The sequence below is a fragment of the Mus pahari genome, chromosome 1 (assembly GCF_900095145.1).
Source record: "Mus pahari chromosome 1, PAHARI_EIJ_v1.1, whole genome shotgun sequence".
Lineage (NCBI taxonomy): Eukaryota > Metazoa > Chordata > Mammalia > Rodentia > Muridae > Mus > Mus pahari.
The window spans coordinates 38,602,544-38,615,507 of NC_034590.1; the positions used below are offsets into that span (position 1 = coordinate 38,602,544).

The 12,964-nt window shown below is 42.8% G+C and overlaps 1 protein-coding gene across 4 annotated transcripts in view; it reads left to right on the forward strand.

The window, feature by feature from the left end:
- The window catches only part of Lins1 (lines homolog 1), a 29,861-nt gene extending 25,631 nt beyond the window's left edge, over nt 1-4,230 (forward strand). For 3 of the 4 annotated variants that reach the window (XR_003842693.1, XM_029532916.1, XM_021202772.1), the window contains exon 8: nt 799-4,230. Coding sequence is in view for 3 of the 4 variants with exons in the window: in XM_029532916.1 (XP_029388776.1) it covers nt 799-1,654 (856 nt within the window). In the remaining variant the exon portion in view is untranslated. The remainder of the gene's footprint in view (nt 1-798) is intronic. The other variant, XM_029532913.1, reaches the window with a different exon arrangement.
- Nucleotides 4,231-12,964: the final 8,734 nt, after the last annotated feature.

Genomic DNA, 12,964 nt, shown 5'->3' on the forward strand with positions numbered 1-12,964 from the left:
TACTGCTTCCGCTTTGACTCACAGTGTGGAGAGAGGGAGATTTTCATGCCTTCGATATGAAAAATATCACCATGCTAAGGTTTTCTTGTTTGTAAATGACAGAGACCAATTCAAATTGTTTTAAACAAAAATAGATTTTTTTTTTTTTGAGGCATGGTTGAGAGCTCTAAGGGCATCAACTTGGCATCAGGTATAACTGTGTATGTGTGTGTGTCCACATGTGCATGTACACATCTGTCTGTCTCTTGTGTCTGTCTGTGTCTCTCTGTTTGTGGTTGTGTGTCTACATATATGTGGTTGTCTGTTTCTGTGTGTGGGTGTGGGGATGTGTGTGGGAGAGGGAGAGGAGAGAGAGAGAGAGAGAGAGAGAGAGAGAGAGAGAGAGAGAGAGAGAGAAATCTGACTCCTCCTCAGGCCTGGCCACCAGCAGCTTCAGGCTTCCTTTTTTTTTTTATCAGTCTTAGAGTTGTAATCTTTCCTAGCTGTAGAGATGTCTCTGGGAGGATCTGATTAGCATGAGGCCATGTTCTGATTGGTCAGTCTGGGGTCACACGTCTACCCTGATGAGATGGTTTGGTGTTGCATTTTAAACGTGGACTAAGTCATCCTGGAGCGGGAGCCTCTGATGTAGAAGGAAGGGCAGAAGGCTTTTGTGCAGACAGAAACCAAAACTGGCCAGTGGTGAGCAGATTGAGTTCTGATTTGTTTCCTTTTAAAGTGATGGGCAAGTAAGTGTGCAAACATGTTTGTAAAGACCTGTGAGCCTGAGCCTGAACCCTCCCTTGTCTGCCTTTTCAGAGAGTGGGATGCTTCTGCAAGTCTGACCCAAGAAAAGGAAGCATGGATCCGCTCCACACATGGACATGGCTGTAACCCTCACTGTGTTTTCTTATTCTTCTTAAAGAATGTAGCGTTCGATTCTACGGTTCTTCTCGACTTCTTGATATCCTCAGAAACCTGTTTCCTTGAATATTTTGTTAAATATTTAAAACTGCTGCAGAAAGACTGGGCCCACTTTCTGTCCATCTGCAAGTTCTTTGCTTCAGTGGAATCACAATGCAGAGTGCGTGTTCATGATCCTGTCCCCTCACCTGCCCGTGGCAGAAGCACCAGCTACATACTACCTCATGCTCCGGCTGGAGAAAACACTTGCCCCTGGCTCCCCTGGGCTTCTGATGCCTCCTCCGAATCCCAGAGCCAGGTCATGATGCCCAAGCAAACTCACCCAATGCCAGCTAATGGCCCACCTTCCCGGACACCACAGAGTCTCGTAGATTATGACAGCTCCGAAGCTTCTGAGGAGGAAACCACAAGTGAGCATTTAGCAGACAGCAAACAGACATCTTTATGTCAAGAAATGACTGAGGAGATCCAGGGCCTGCCTAGGACATGTAAGGAGCAAAAGGAACATAGCCTGGAGCCTCAGTCGAGGCCTTTGCTCTCTGCAGAGTCCAGTTCTCCCATCTCTGCCAAGGGTGGAGTTGCTCCAGACAGGACTGTCTGGGAAGTGGGATTGTTTCTCCATACAGTGAAATGCCTTGAGGAGCTACAGAGAGCAATTTACCGTTTGCAGGGGAAAAATCTCTTTCCATATAACCCAGCGGCACTGCTGAAGTTGTTGAAAGGTGTGGAGGCTAAATGTGTTAACATGTGAGCCCTGGGTAACACAGCAGCATCTGTCCTCAGCTTTGTTCTCTTTTGATATAAAGTGTCCATCTAAGATAAATAAAAACAAACACAAACTGCAAACATGGGTTTCTGGGTCTTTGCCTTATGGAGCAGCATAGTGTTTGAGAAAGGAACATCCCGTGACAGGTCAATTGGCCCAGCTTGCTACAGCGGAGAGTTTACGCTGGTTCAGACTACACGGAATTCGCCATGACAAATGACTGCATATTCTGTAGCCCAAACTAAGTCAGATTTATCTTCTGAGCTCAAGAGGCCAGAAGCTTAAAATCAAGATATGCAGTGTAATGTCCTGGGACACTGCACATCCTATCCATGATGCACCTCCATCTCTGCATGCTCTGCATCGTTTGCTACCATGGTTAGTTTTTCTTTTGTTTTGAGCATAGCTTTCCAGCTGGAGTAACATTGTCTCCTTGTAGCTTTGATTTGCCCTGCCCCTGCCCTGATCTGAGACATCCACTACTCATCCTTGTCCAAAGAGCCAGTTTCAAGTTGAGGAAGATACCCTGTCTTAAGGCAGAAAAGCCTAGTCAAATAGAAGTGTGGATGTCAAAACGTTCAGGGAGACATGTTGGTGAGGCAGTGTATACTTGAATCTTAAACTTGATTTGTCTTAGTTACAGGCCTGGCAATGGCAAGGAAAGCTTTGGACTGCGGGGCTTGGTGGCCGTTCCTGCTTCCTTTCTCTTTGCCGTTGGCTTGTTCTCAAACTCCTGTGTGCAGCCCTCTTACCTCAGCTTCCCCTTGGCAGCTCACTACTGTAACACCTCAGGGGAGTTGACACCTTTACACAGATATTTATGCAGGTAAAACACCAATGTACTGAGATAGAAATAAATAAAAATGTAAAACAAGGATGATACATTATAAAAGACAAGACTAGACTTATTTCATTGGAATATTGCAGACCTGTAAAGAAGAATGCATTGTGTCCGTGCTGTGGATATGAAACTTCTCCACCAAAAACCAAAAAGAATATACAGGGCTTCCATTTGTTTAAGAAAAGTATTGGGCAGGAGCAAAGACACTTACATCCTTGTGTGCCCATGTATGTGATTACCTTTTGGTATCCAAAGGCATAGCTTCCAGAACCCATTGCTACCCCTACCATGAAACCAAAATCCATTGACAATCTCTTAATAAAACAGCATGCAATCTTCATACAACCTACATACATCTACCTAGATCCACTTACACTCACACAAGACAAGTTCTGGTTGCATTGTAACATTTAATTTTTTTTGCTTACTTTACATCCCAATCTCTCCTCCCAGTTGCACCCTTACAAGTCCCTCCCCCAGGGTCCTTCATGTTCTCCTCAGAGAAGGGGAGCCCCCCGGGCTACCACCCCACCCTGGCACACCTAGTCTCAGCGGGACTAGGCACAACTTCTCCCACTGAGGACCAACCAGGCAGTCCAGTTGGAGGAAGGGGAACCAATAAGGAAGGGAAGACAGTCCCTGCCCCAGTTTTTAGGGGACCCCACATGAAAACGAGCTGCACATTTGCTACAAGTGTGTAGGGGTCCTAGGTCCAGCCCCTGAAAGCTCCCTGGTTGGTGGCCCAGGCTCCATAACTTCCATGGTCCCAGGGTAGTTGATTCTAGGTTTTATGGTGTTCCTAACCACTCCGACTTGCTCACTTCTATCTCCAACTCTTCCACAAGAGTCCCAGATCTCTGCCTGATGATTGGCTGTGGGTCTCTGCATCTGCCTCCCTCCGCTGCTGGATGAAGCCTCTCAGGAGACAGTTGTGCTAGGTTCCTGCCTGCAAGCATAGCAGGATATTAATAGTGTTAGAGGTTGGCTCTTTCCCATGGAATGGGTCTCAGCCAATGAGGCAGTCGCTGGTGACTGTTCCCTTGGTCTCTCTTCCATCTTTATCCCTGCATGTCTTGTAAGCAGGACAGATTTTGTGTTGACAACTTTGTGGGTGGATTGAATTCCCCCTCCCTCCTCTGGAAGTCCTGCCCAGCTACAGGAGGTGGCCTCTTCAGTCTCTATATCCCTGTCTGGTAGGAAGCTCAGCTTGGGTCACCCCCATAGACTCCCAGTATCTTCTGTCCCAGGCCCAGCTAGTCACTAGAGAGCCCCCCATTTCCATTCTCCCAGCCTTCTCCAGCCCCCCACCTCTTGCCACACCTGATTTACATGCTTGCTTCCCTTCCTTGTCACCCCTCTTCTCTCTCCATCCACCTCCAGTGGCTAGTTATTTTCCCCTTCTGAGTGAGATTTGCACATCATTCCTTGGGACCTACTTTATTACCCAGTAGCTTTGGGTCTGTGAATTGAAGCATGCTTATCCTTCACTTGATGGCAAATGTCTACTTATAAATGATTATATATCATCTGTCTTGCTGGCTCCAGGGTACCTCACTCAGGATGGTATTCTCAAGTTCCATCCATTTGCCTGAAATTTTTATAATATTTTTGTTTTTAACAACTGAATAGTATTCCATTGTGTAGATGTACCACATTTTCTTTATTCTTTAGGTTGTTTCCAGTTTCTGACTATTATGACTAAAGCTGTTATGAGCATAGATGAGCAAGTGTCCTTGTGGTATAGTGGGACATCTTTGGGGTATAACCGGATCTTGAGGTAGAACTATTCCTGGTTTTCTTAGAAAGCGCCAAAGTGATTTCCAAAGTGGTTGTACAAGTTTGCACTCCCACCAGCAATGGGGGAGTGTTCTCCTTGCTCCACATCCTCATCAGAATGTGATATCAATTGAGGTTTTTGATCTTAACCATTCTGATTGGTGTAAGGTAGAATCTCAGGGTCGTTTTGATTTGTATTTCTCTGATAACTAAGGCCATTGAATATTTCTTTAAGTGATTCTTGGCCATTCAAGATTCCTCTATTGTTAATTCTATTTAGCTCAGTACCCAACTTTTTAATTGGGTTATTTGGTTTGCTAATGTCTTGAGTTCTTTATATATTATGGATATTAGCTCTGTGTTGGATGTAGGGCTGGTGAAGAACTATTCCCAATCTGTAGTCTGGCATTTCATTCTGTTGACAGTGTTCTTTGACTTACAATAGCTTTTCAGTTTCATGAGGAACCATTATCAATTTTGTTGATCTTAGAGCCTGAGCCATTGGTGTTCTGTTAAGGAAGTTGTCTCCTGTTCCAAAAGGCTATTCCCCACTTTTTCCTCTATTTTCCAGTTTTATGTTGAGATTTTTGATCCACTTGGACTTGAGTTTTATACAGGATAATAAATATGGATCTATTTACAATCTTCTACATGCAAACATCCAGTTAGACTAGCACCATTTGTTGAAGATGCTTTCATTTTTTCCATTGTATGGTTTAGCTTCTTTGTCAAAAATCAAGTGTCCAGGGCTGGTGAGATGGCTCAGTGGTTAAGAGCACCGACTACTCTTCCAAAGATCCTGAGTTCAAATCCCAGCAACCATATGGTGGCTCACAACCATCCATAATGAAATCTGATGCCCTCGTCTGGAGTGTCTGAAGACAGCTACAGTGTACTTACATATAATAAATAAATACATCTTTAAGAAAAAAAAAAAAAACAAGTTTCCATAGGTGTGTGGGTTTATTTCAGGGTCTTTGATTCCATTCCATTAGTCAACTTGTCTATTTCTATACCAATACCATACAGTTTTTATTACGGTTGCTCTGTAGTATAGCTCAAGATCAGGGATGGCAATACCTCCAGAAGTTCTTTTATTATCCAGGATTGTTTTAGCTATTCTGGGTGGTTTTTCCATATGAAGTTGAAAATTGCTCTTTCAATCTCTGTAAAGACATGTATTGGAATGTTGATGAGAATAGCATTGAAGCTGTAAATTGCTTTTGGTCAGATGATAGGATTCACTGTGTTAATTCTATGGATCCATGAGATGGGAGATCTTTCCATTGTCTGATATCTTCCTCAGTTTCTTTCTTCAGGGACTTGAAGTACTTGTCATACAGGTCTTTCACTTTTTTGGTTAGAGTTATACCAAGATATTTTATATTATTTGTGGCTATTGTAAAGAGTGTTGTTTCCCTAATTTCTTTCTCAGCTTGTTTATTGTTTGTGTAAATAAGGGCTACTGATTTTTTTTTAGTTAATTTTGATCCAGCCACTTTGCTGAAGGTGTTTATCAGCTATAGGAGTTCTCTAGTAGAATTTTGGGGTCAAGTATGTATACTGTCATATCATCTTCAAATATCAATACTTTGATTTCTTCCTTTCCGATTTTTATTCCCTTGATGATCTTTAGTTATCTTATCACTCCATCTAGAATTTCAAGTACTATATTAAACCGATAGAGACTTGGCAGCTTTATCCTGTCCCTGATTTTAGTGGAATTGTTTTATGTTTCTCTCCATTTAATTTGATGTTGGCTGTTGGTGTGCTGTGTACTGCTTTGACTGTGTTAAGATGTGTGCTTGTATCCCTGATCCCTCAAAGACTTAACAAGAAGGGGTGAGGCGTTTTGTTAGAGACATTTTCAGTGTCCAATGAGATGATCGTGTGATGTTGTTTGTTTGTTTATATAGTAGATTACATTCATGGATTTTCCTATATTGAACTATCCCTGCATTTCTGGGATGAAGCCTACTTGATCATGGTAGATGAAGTTTTTGATACGTTCTTGGATTTGGTTTGCAAGGTTTTTTTTGTTTTTCTTTTGTTTTTGTTTTTTAATATCTTTGCCTCAATGTTCATCAGAGAAATTGGTCTTAAATTCTCTTTCTTTGTTGGGTCTTTGTGTGGTTTAAGTATCAGGGTGACTGTGGACTCATAGAATGAGTTTGGCAATATTCTTTCTTTTGTATTTTGTGGAACAGTTTGAGGAGTATTGGTATTAGCTCTTCTTTGAAAATCTGGTAGAATTCTTCACTAAAGCGATCTGGCCCTGGGCTATTTTTGTTTGGAGGACTTTTAATGATTGCTTCTATTTCCTTAGGGGCTACAGGAGTTTTCAATAGTTAACCTGATCTTTATTTAACTTTTTTTATTTATTTATTTTTTTTTTTGAGACAGGGTTTCTCTGTATAGCCCTGGCTGTCCTGGAACTCACTTTTTAGACCAGTCTGGCCTTGAACTCAGAAATCCACCTGCCTCTGCCTCCCGAGTGCTGATATTAAAGGCGTGCGACACCACGCCTGGCTTGATCTTTATTTAACTTTGACAAGTGGTATCAGTCTAGAATATCATCCATTTCATTTATATTTTCCAGTTTTTGTGAAGTACAGGCTTTTGAAGTAAGACCTAATGATTCTTTGAATTTCCTTGGTCTCTGTTGTTATGTCTCCCTTTTCATTTTGATTTTGTTAATTTTGGTACTGTCAATCTGCCCTTTAGTTAGTTTGGCCAAGGGTTTGTCTGTATTGTTAATTTTCTCAAAGAACCAGCTTTTGGTTTTGTTGATTCTTTGTATTGTCTTCTTTCTAACTGATTTTAGCCCTAATTTTTATTATTTCCTGCTCTCTACTCCTCTTTGGTGTGTCTGCTGCTGCTGCTGCTGCTGCTGCTGCTGCTGCTGCTGCTGCTGCTGCTGCTTCCTCTTCCTCTTCTTCCTCTTCTTCTTCCTCCTCTTATTCTTCTCCTCCTCTTCTTCTCTTCTTCCTCTTTCTCTTCCTCTTCCTTTCCCCCCTCTTCCTCTCCTCCCTCTCCTTCCCTAGAGCTTTCAGATACACTTTTAATGTGCTATATGAGAACTCTCTAGTTTCCTTATGGAGGCACTTATCGCTGTGAACTTTCCTCTTAGCACTGCTTTCATTGTGTCCCATAGGTTTGGATATGCTGTGCCTTCATTTTTATTGAATTCTAGAAAGTCTTTCATTATCCTTTCCCTGACCCAGGGATCATTGAGTAGAGAGTTGTTTGGTTTCCATGAATTTGTAGGTTTTCTGTTGTTTATGTTGTTGAAGTCCAGCTTTAATCCATGTATCTTTTAAGATACAAGGCATTATTCCAGTTTTCTTGTATCTGTTGAGGCTTGCTTTGTGACTGTCTATATGATCAATTTTGGAGAATGTTCTGTGAGGTCCTGAGAAGAGGGTGTATTCTTTTGTGTTTTGGTGAAATGTTTTTTACATATGTTAGGTCCATTTGATTCATAATGTCAGTTTCATTATTTCTCTGTTAAGTATTTTTCTGGATGACCTGTCCATTGGTGAAAGTGTAGTATTGAAGTCTCACACTATTAATATGTGGGGTTCAATATGCAATTTAAGCTTTGGCAATGTTTCTTGCCAAGGACCAGCCTCAGCTTGGAGAGGGGTTCTGAGGCAGGGGTGTTCAGGAGTGGTGACTTGAAGTCAAATCATGGGCACAAGCTGACAGCCTGTGTTCTTCTCTAGAGGTCTCCAGACAGCTCATCCAGATAGCTTAGATCTCACAGATCAAAGCCCAGTCTTTTATTTACATATCAGTTCAGTAGTGTACCCCAGGTTCCTCTGATTATCCCACCAATCAGTATTTTTTTTACCTTAGCCCCTTGATTCCTAAGAAAAGACAGCAAGCACATTTTCCTTAACATTGCAAATTAATTCAGAGGTCTGCCTGCCTTTGTAAGCACAGACAGTAAACTAGCTGGGTGAGATCCTGTCCTGAAATTACCATTCCCACCACTGCTGGGCCTGGACCTAAACTGTCTGTGTCCCAGGCTGACCTTGAACTCAGGAATCTGCCTGCCTTTGAAATCACAAACAATTTATCTATCAGGGAAAATAAGTGGGATCTTGCCCTGTGATCACCACTTCCCAAATCTCTTTATCTCCTTCCTTAATACTTTTCTAACAAGCTGGCTCATTAGTGCAGCTGCCTCTGTTCTTTTAGGTTCGTGAAGCCCCTCATACAACTCATATTGCATCTGTTTATTTTGCATAGTTGAGAAATACTATAAAGGACAGCTCTTACACTGATTTATGTATTGTGGAACTCATGGTTTTAGTTCTTTCCCACAGCCTTAAGGGCTGTCCCGAAGGTCACAGTGTTTACCATTTTGCTGAGGACCTAGATGTACCCTCGCCTCACAGACTCGTGCTGTCTCTGATTATCATAGAATTACTCTGTGTGTGTGTGTGTGTGTGTCTATGTGTCCCTTGTTTTGTTTGTGCTGGTATGGAATTACTTATTTCCTGTGTTTTCTTCTCTGTAGTTAGCCTTCTCAAGTTGGAGCATTTCTTCTAGTATTTTCTAGGGCTGGATTTGTGGATAGATATTGTTTACATTTGGATTTGTCTTGGAATATCTTGTTTTCTCCATGTATGGTGGTTGAGAGTTTTGCTGGATATAGTAGTCTAGGTTGGCATCTGTGTTTTCTCAAGAGGCTGCAAGGCATCTATCTGGGCTTTTAGAGTCTCTGTTGAGAGGTTGGGTGTAATTCTGATAGGTCTTTCTTTGTATATTACTTGGCCTTTTTTTCCTTGCAGCTTTTAATACTCTGTTATTGTTGTTGTTCTGTAGATTTAGTGTTTTGTTTATTATGTGGCAGGAGGATTTTCTTTTCTGGTCCAATCTCATTGGTGTTCTGTAAGCTTCTTATATAGCATCTTTATCTTTAGGTTGGGAAAGTTTTCTTCTATGAATTTGTTGAAAATATTTTCTGGTTCTTGGAACTCTTCACCTTGGATTATTCCTATTATTCTTAGGTCTTTTCATAGTATCCCAGATTTCCTGGATGATTTGTGTTAGGAGTTTTTTAGATTTCACATTATCTCTGACTGTTGTGTCAATGTTTTCTATGGTATCACCTAAGATTCTCTCTTCCATCTCTTGTGTTCTGTTGGTGATGTTTGTGTCTGTTGTTCCTGTTGTCTTCCCTAGGTTTTCTGTCTCCAGGATTTCCTCAGTTTATGTTTTCTTTATTGCTTCTATTTCTATTTTCTGGTCTTGCACAGTTTTATTTATTTCCTTCACCTATTTAACTGTGTTTTTCTGGTTTTGTTTAAGGGATATGTTTCCTCTTTAAGGACTTCTACCTGTCTTTTGTCTTTTCCTGTATTTCTTCAAGGAATTTATTCATTTCCTCTTTACAGGCACGTATCGTCTTTATAAGATTGGATTTAAGATTAATTTCTTCCCCTTTGGTTGTGTTAAGATATCTAGGGCTTGCTGTGTGCTCTGAAGATGTCATAGTGCCCTGACTTTAGTTGATTGTGTTTTTAATGCTGGCCTTTAGCCATCCAGTTGCCCCTGAATGTTCCTGATGTAACAAGTATGGGAGGGGGACCTAACCTTGATGTTCCTTGTACAACAGGCCTCTGGTGGGTATCCTTGGGCTGGACAATGGAACTGAGGGGTCAATGCAAATCTCACAGCAGTTGGGTGTTCCCCTGGGGACACTTCAGGTGGTAGATTGTGGGGGGAAGACAGACATAGAGGTGCCAGGACTGTGGAGAGAGGAACAGCACACTGCTCAGTGCAGCTGGGGGTGTCCTAGAGAACTCAGCTGGCAGGGTAATGGATACAGGGAAGGAACCTAAGCTGTATGCAGGTCTAATGAAGGTGGGCAAAGAAGTGCTGGACCATGTTTAATTTTTATAATATACATGGGGCTAGATGGTGGCTCAGTGGGTAAAGTTACTTCCTGTCAAGTATATGAGTTCACTGAGAAGGTTGCCTTCTCCATCCCCAAATGAAGAAAGAGTCTTTATCTCAAAATGTCTCTTAGCTGAAGATGAGCGGGTCACCCTAATTCTTTGACAAAGAGGGCAAAAGAGCCCAGGAATGAAATCAGCCAGAACCATTTCCAACAGGGGTTACTATTGTGTCTTCCAAGGTATAAAAGTGCCTGCAGTGGGGAAGAGACGCCCAAGGTTAGGACATGGGAGTGAAGGCCCAGTGGGGAGCTCCAGCTCACTGCCCAGCTTCTCCGGCCTCTGATGGATGTTTCCAGTCCCAGAGTTGCTGATGGTGTCTGTGCTCATGTTATTTGCTTTTTCACTTGGAAGCTTCACTGAAGGAGACATTCTGCCTGGACTGTCGATCAGGAACTCCGACTCATGCTCAGCTTCCCTGGGCAATTGCTCCTGGATGGTGATGGGCCCTGATTTGATGGCATTACCATGTGTTGGCTCTCTACGTTGGGCAATTCAGTGGTTCTGGCTGGATGTTGTGGGTGTCTGATTAATGTTTTGCAATTTGTTGCATCTCTCTGTCTGTGAATCACTATTTATTCTTTTGCTTGCTCTACACTTAACAAACTCATTCAAAACCAAAAGCATGGCTATTATAAATTATTCTCTGGACCATACAGAACTAATAGGCGTGTTAAACACTGGAGGTATAGTCTTAAATTGTTTTTAAAATACCAAGTAGCCATACTTCAGCTATTTTTAGTAACAGTTGTGTTGGTGCTTCTTAATTATCTAATAAACCTAGCATGCTAGATTGATTAGCTTGATAAATATTGGTCACACAACAAAGCATGAAGTCCAAACAGGTTACTCAGGGCCTTATACAAAGGGCGCAGCCTCATTGCAGTCTCTTTCAACCACTGTTACCCACTCAGATGCTTGCCCTTAACATGTTTTTCTGACAAGGACCTCTCAGATTTCTGGTCTGGGAAGCTGTTCTAGTTGTTTCTGGACCATTAATTCTGAGTGGCCCTGTGTTCTCTGCACTTGACCCATTCCCTAGTATAGCATCTGTCACAGTGTACTGGAATTCACAGTCTTTCCATTGGTTAAGTTCTTTTTACATTGGCCCCAGTGTATAGCGCTGTCACTTCACAGACACCACAAATGAGAGGAGACCCCTCCCCAGGAGCTGGAGAATGTCCTGGGGAAGACAGCTTCATGAACAGTTAGAGCTCGGGGCTTAAGTGAGTTCTCTGGATGGCATCTCCTACCCCAGGTGCTCTCCAGCTCTACAGGTAATCCTAAATGGTGGGTGCCGTGACAAGGCCTTACAAGATCCCAAATGGTGGGTGCCGTGACAAGGCCTTACAAGATGAAGTCTCTTGCCAGATCACCAGCTGGAAAAGTGGTTGGCCGAGCAAAGTAGAGGCTTCCGGGTAGTCTGGTCTCCACATCCTCTCATAGGCCTCCTGGTAATCGTTTCCTACCATGGGGATACAGGAGCATGGGTGTGGGTGGAGATGGAAATAGTTGCAGCTGTGGTATGGGTGTTGGTGGTATCTTGAGATCTAGAAAGGTGTATTCGGGTCAGATGACTCAGGGTGCTAGGCAGAGGGATTTGAGTGTTCTCTAAGCATTGGAGATCTGACAAAGCTTTTGACTCAAGCAAGTAAATTCTGAAACTGTCATTCTATGAATATCAGACACTGTTCTGCCCAATGCTAGAAGAGTGGAGGTTGTGTTTCAGAAGGGCCACCAGGTGTGGCTGAAGGTCAGAGCAGCACTGGCGCTGAACTTGAACAAGTTGAGTGCTGAAAACCACTCCTCTGCAGCTTTGTATCCACACCAGCTCCAGGACACCTATAACTCTTAAGAAGGAAACTGGAAGAGACTTTTCTGAAGGAATCTTAGGCAGGAGGAACATCTGAAGAGAGGGACACCGAGGGCTCACCCGAAGAAATGCCTCAACCAAGTCCATGCCAAGTGGAGCCCACAGTAGCACACCTTCCCGTGTGCAGATTCTAGTGGGCATGAAAGCATACTGTCTTAGTTAGGTTTCATTGCTGTGAAGAGACACCATCATCAAAGCAACTCTTATAAGTGACAACATTTAATTGGAGCTGGCTTACAGGTTCAGAAGTTCAAACCATTATCATCATGTTGGGAAGCATGGAAGTGTCTGGGCAGACATGGTACTGGAGAAGGAGCTGAGAGTTCTATATTTTGATCCAAAGGCAGCCAGAAGGAGACTGACTCTTCCACCCTGGGTGGAGTTTAAGCATAGGAAGAGACCACCCTTTCAGTGACACACTTCCTCCAACAAGATCATACCTCCTAATAGTGCCACTCCCTATGGGCTAAGCATATTCGACCCACCACACACACACACACAACTACGGCATGATCAGCCAAGTCGTCAGGCCCTTGGGAAGAGTACCAGGGAAAGCTGAAGCCAAACCAAACCCAGCATCCTAAGAGGAGGAAGGAGCTGATGCAGTAGCATCAGAGATGAGACTGTAAATAATACCACATCAAAAGGGTAGTAAGCCGAAAGCAAATCCTTTAAAACAATGAGTGAAACCAAATAGATTTCAGGAGAAATGTATAAGATCTTAGTTTGAAATCTAGGAAGCTTAGCAGAGGGACAAAGAGATAGGAAAACAGGACAGAGACACGGTCACATCTGAAGACCTGTTCACAGGGTTCCGTGGTTAAATTAAAAGCAGGGAG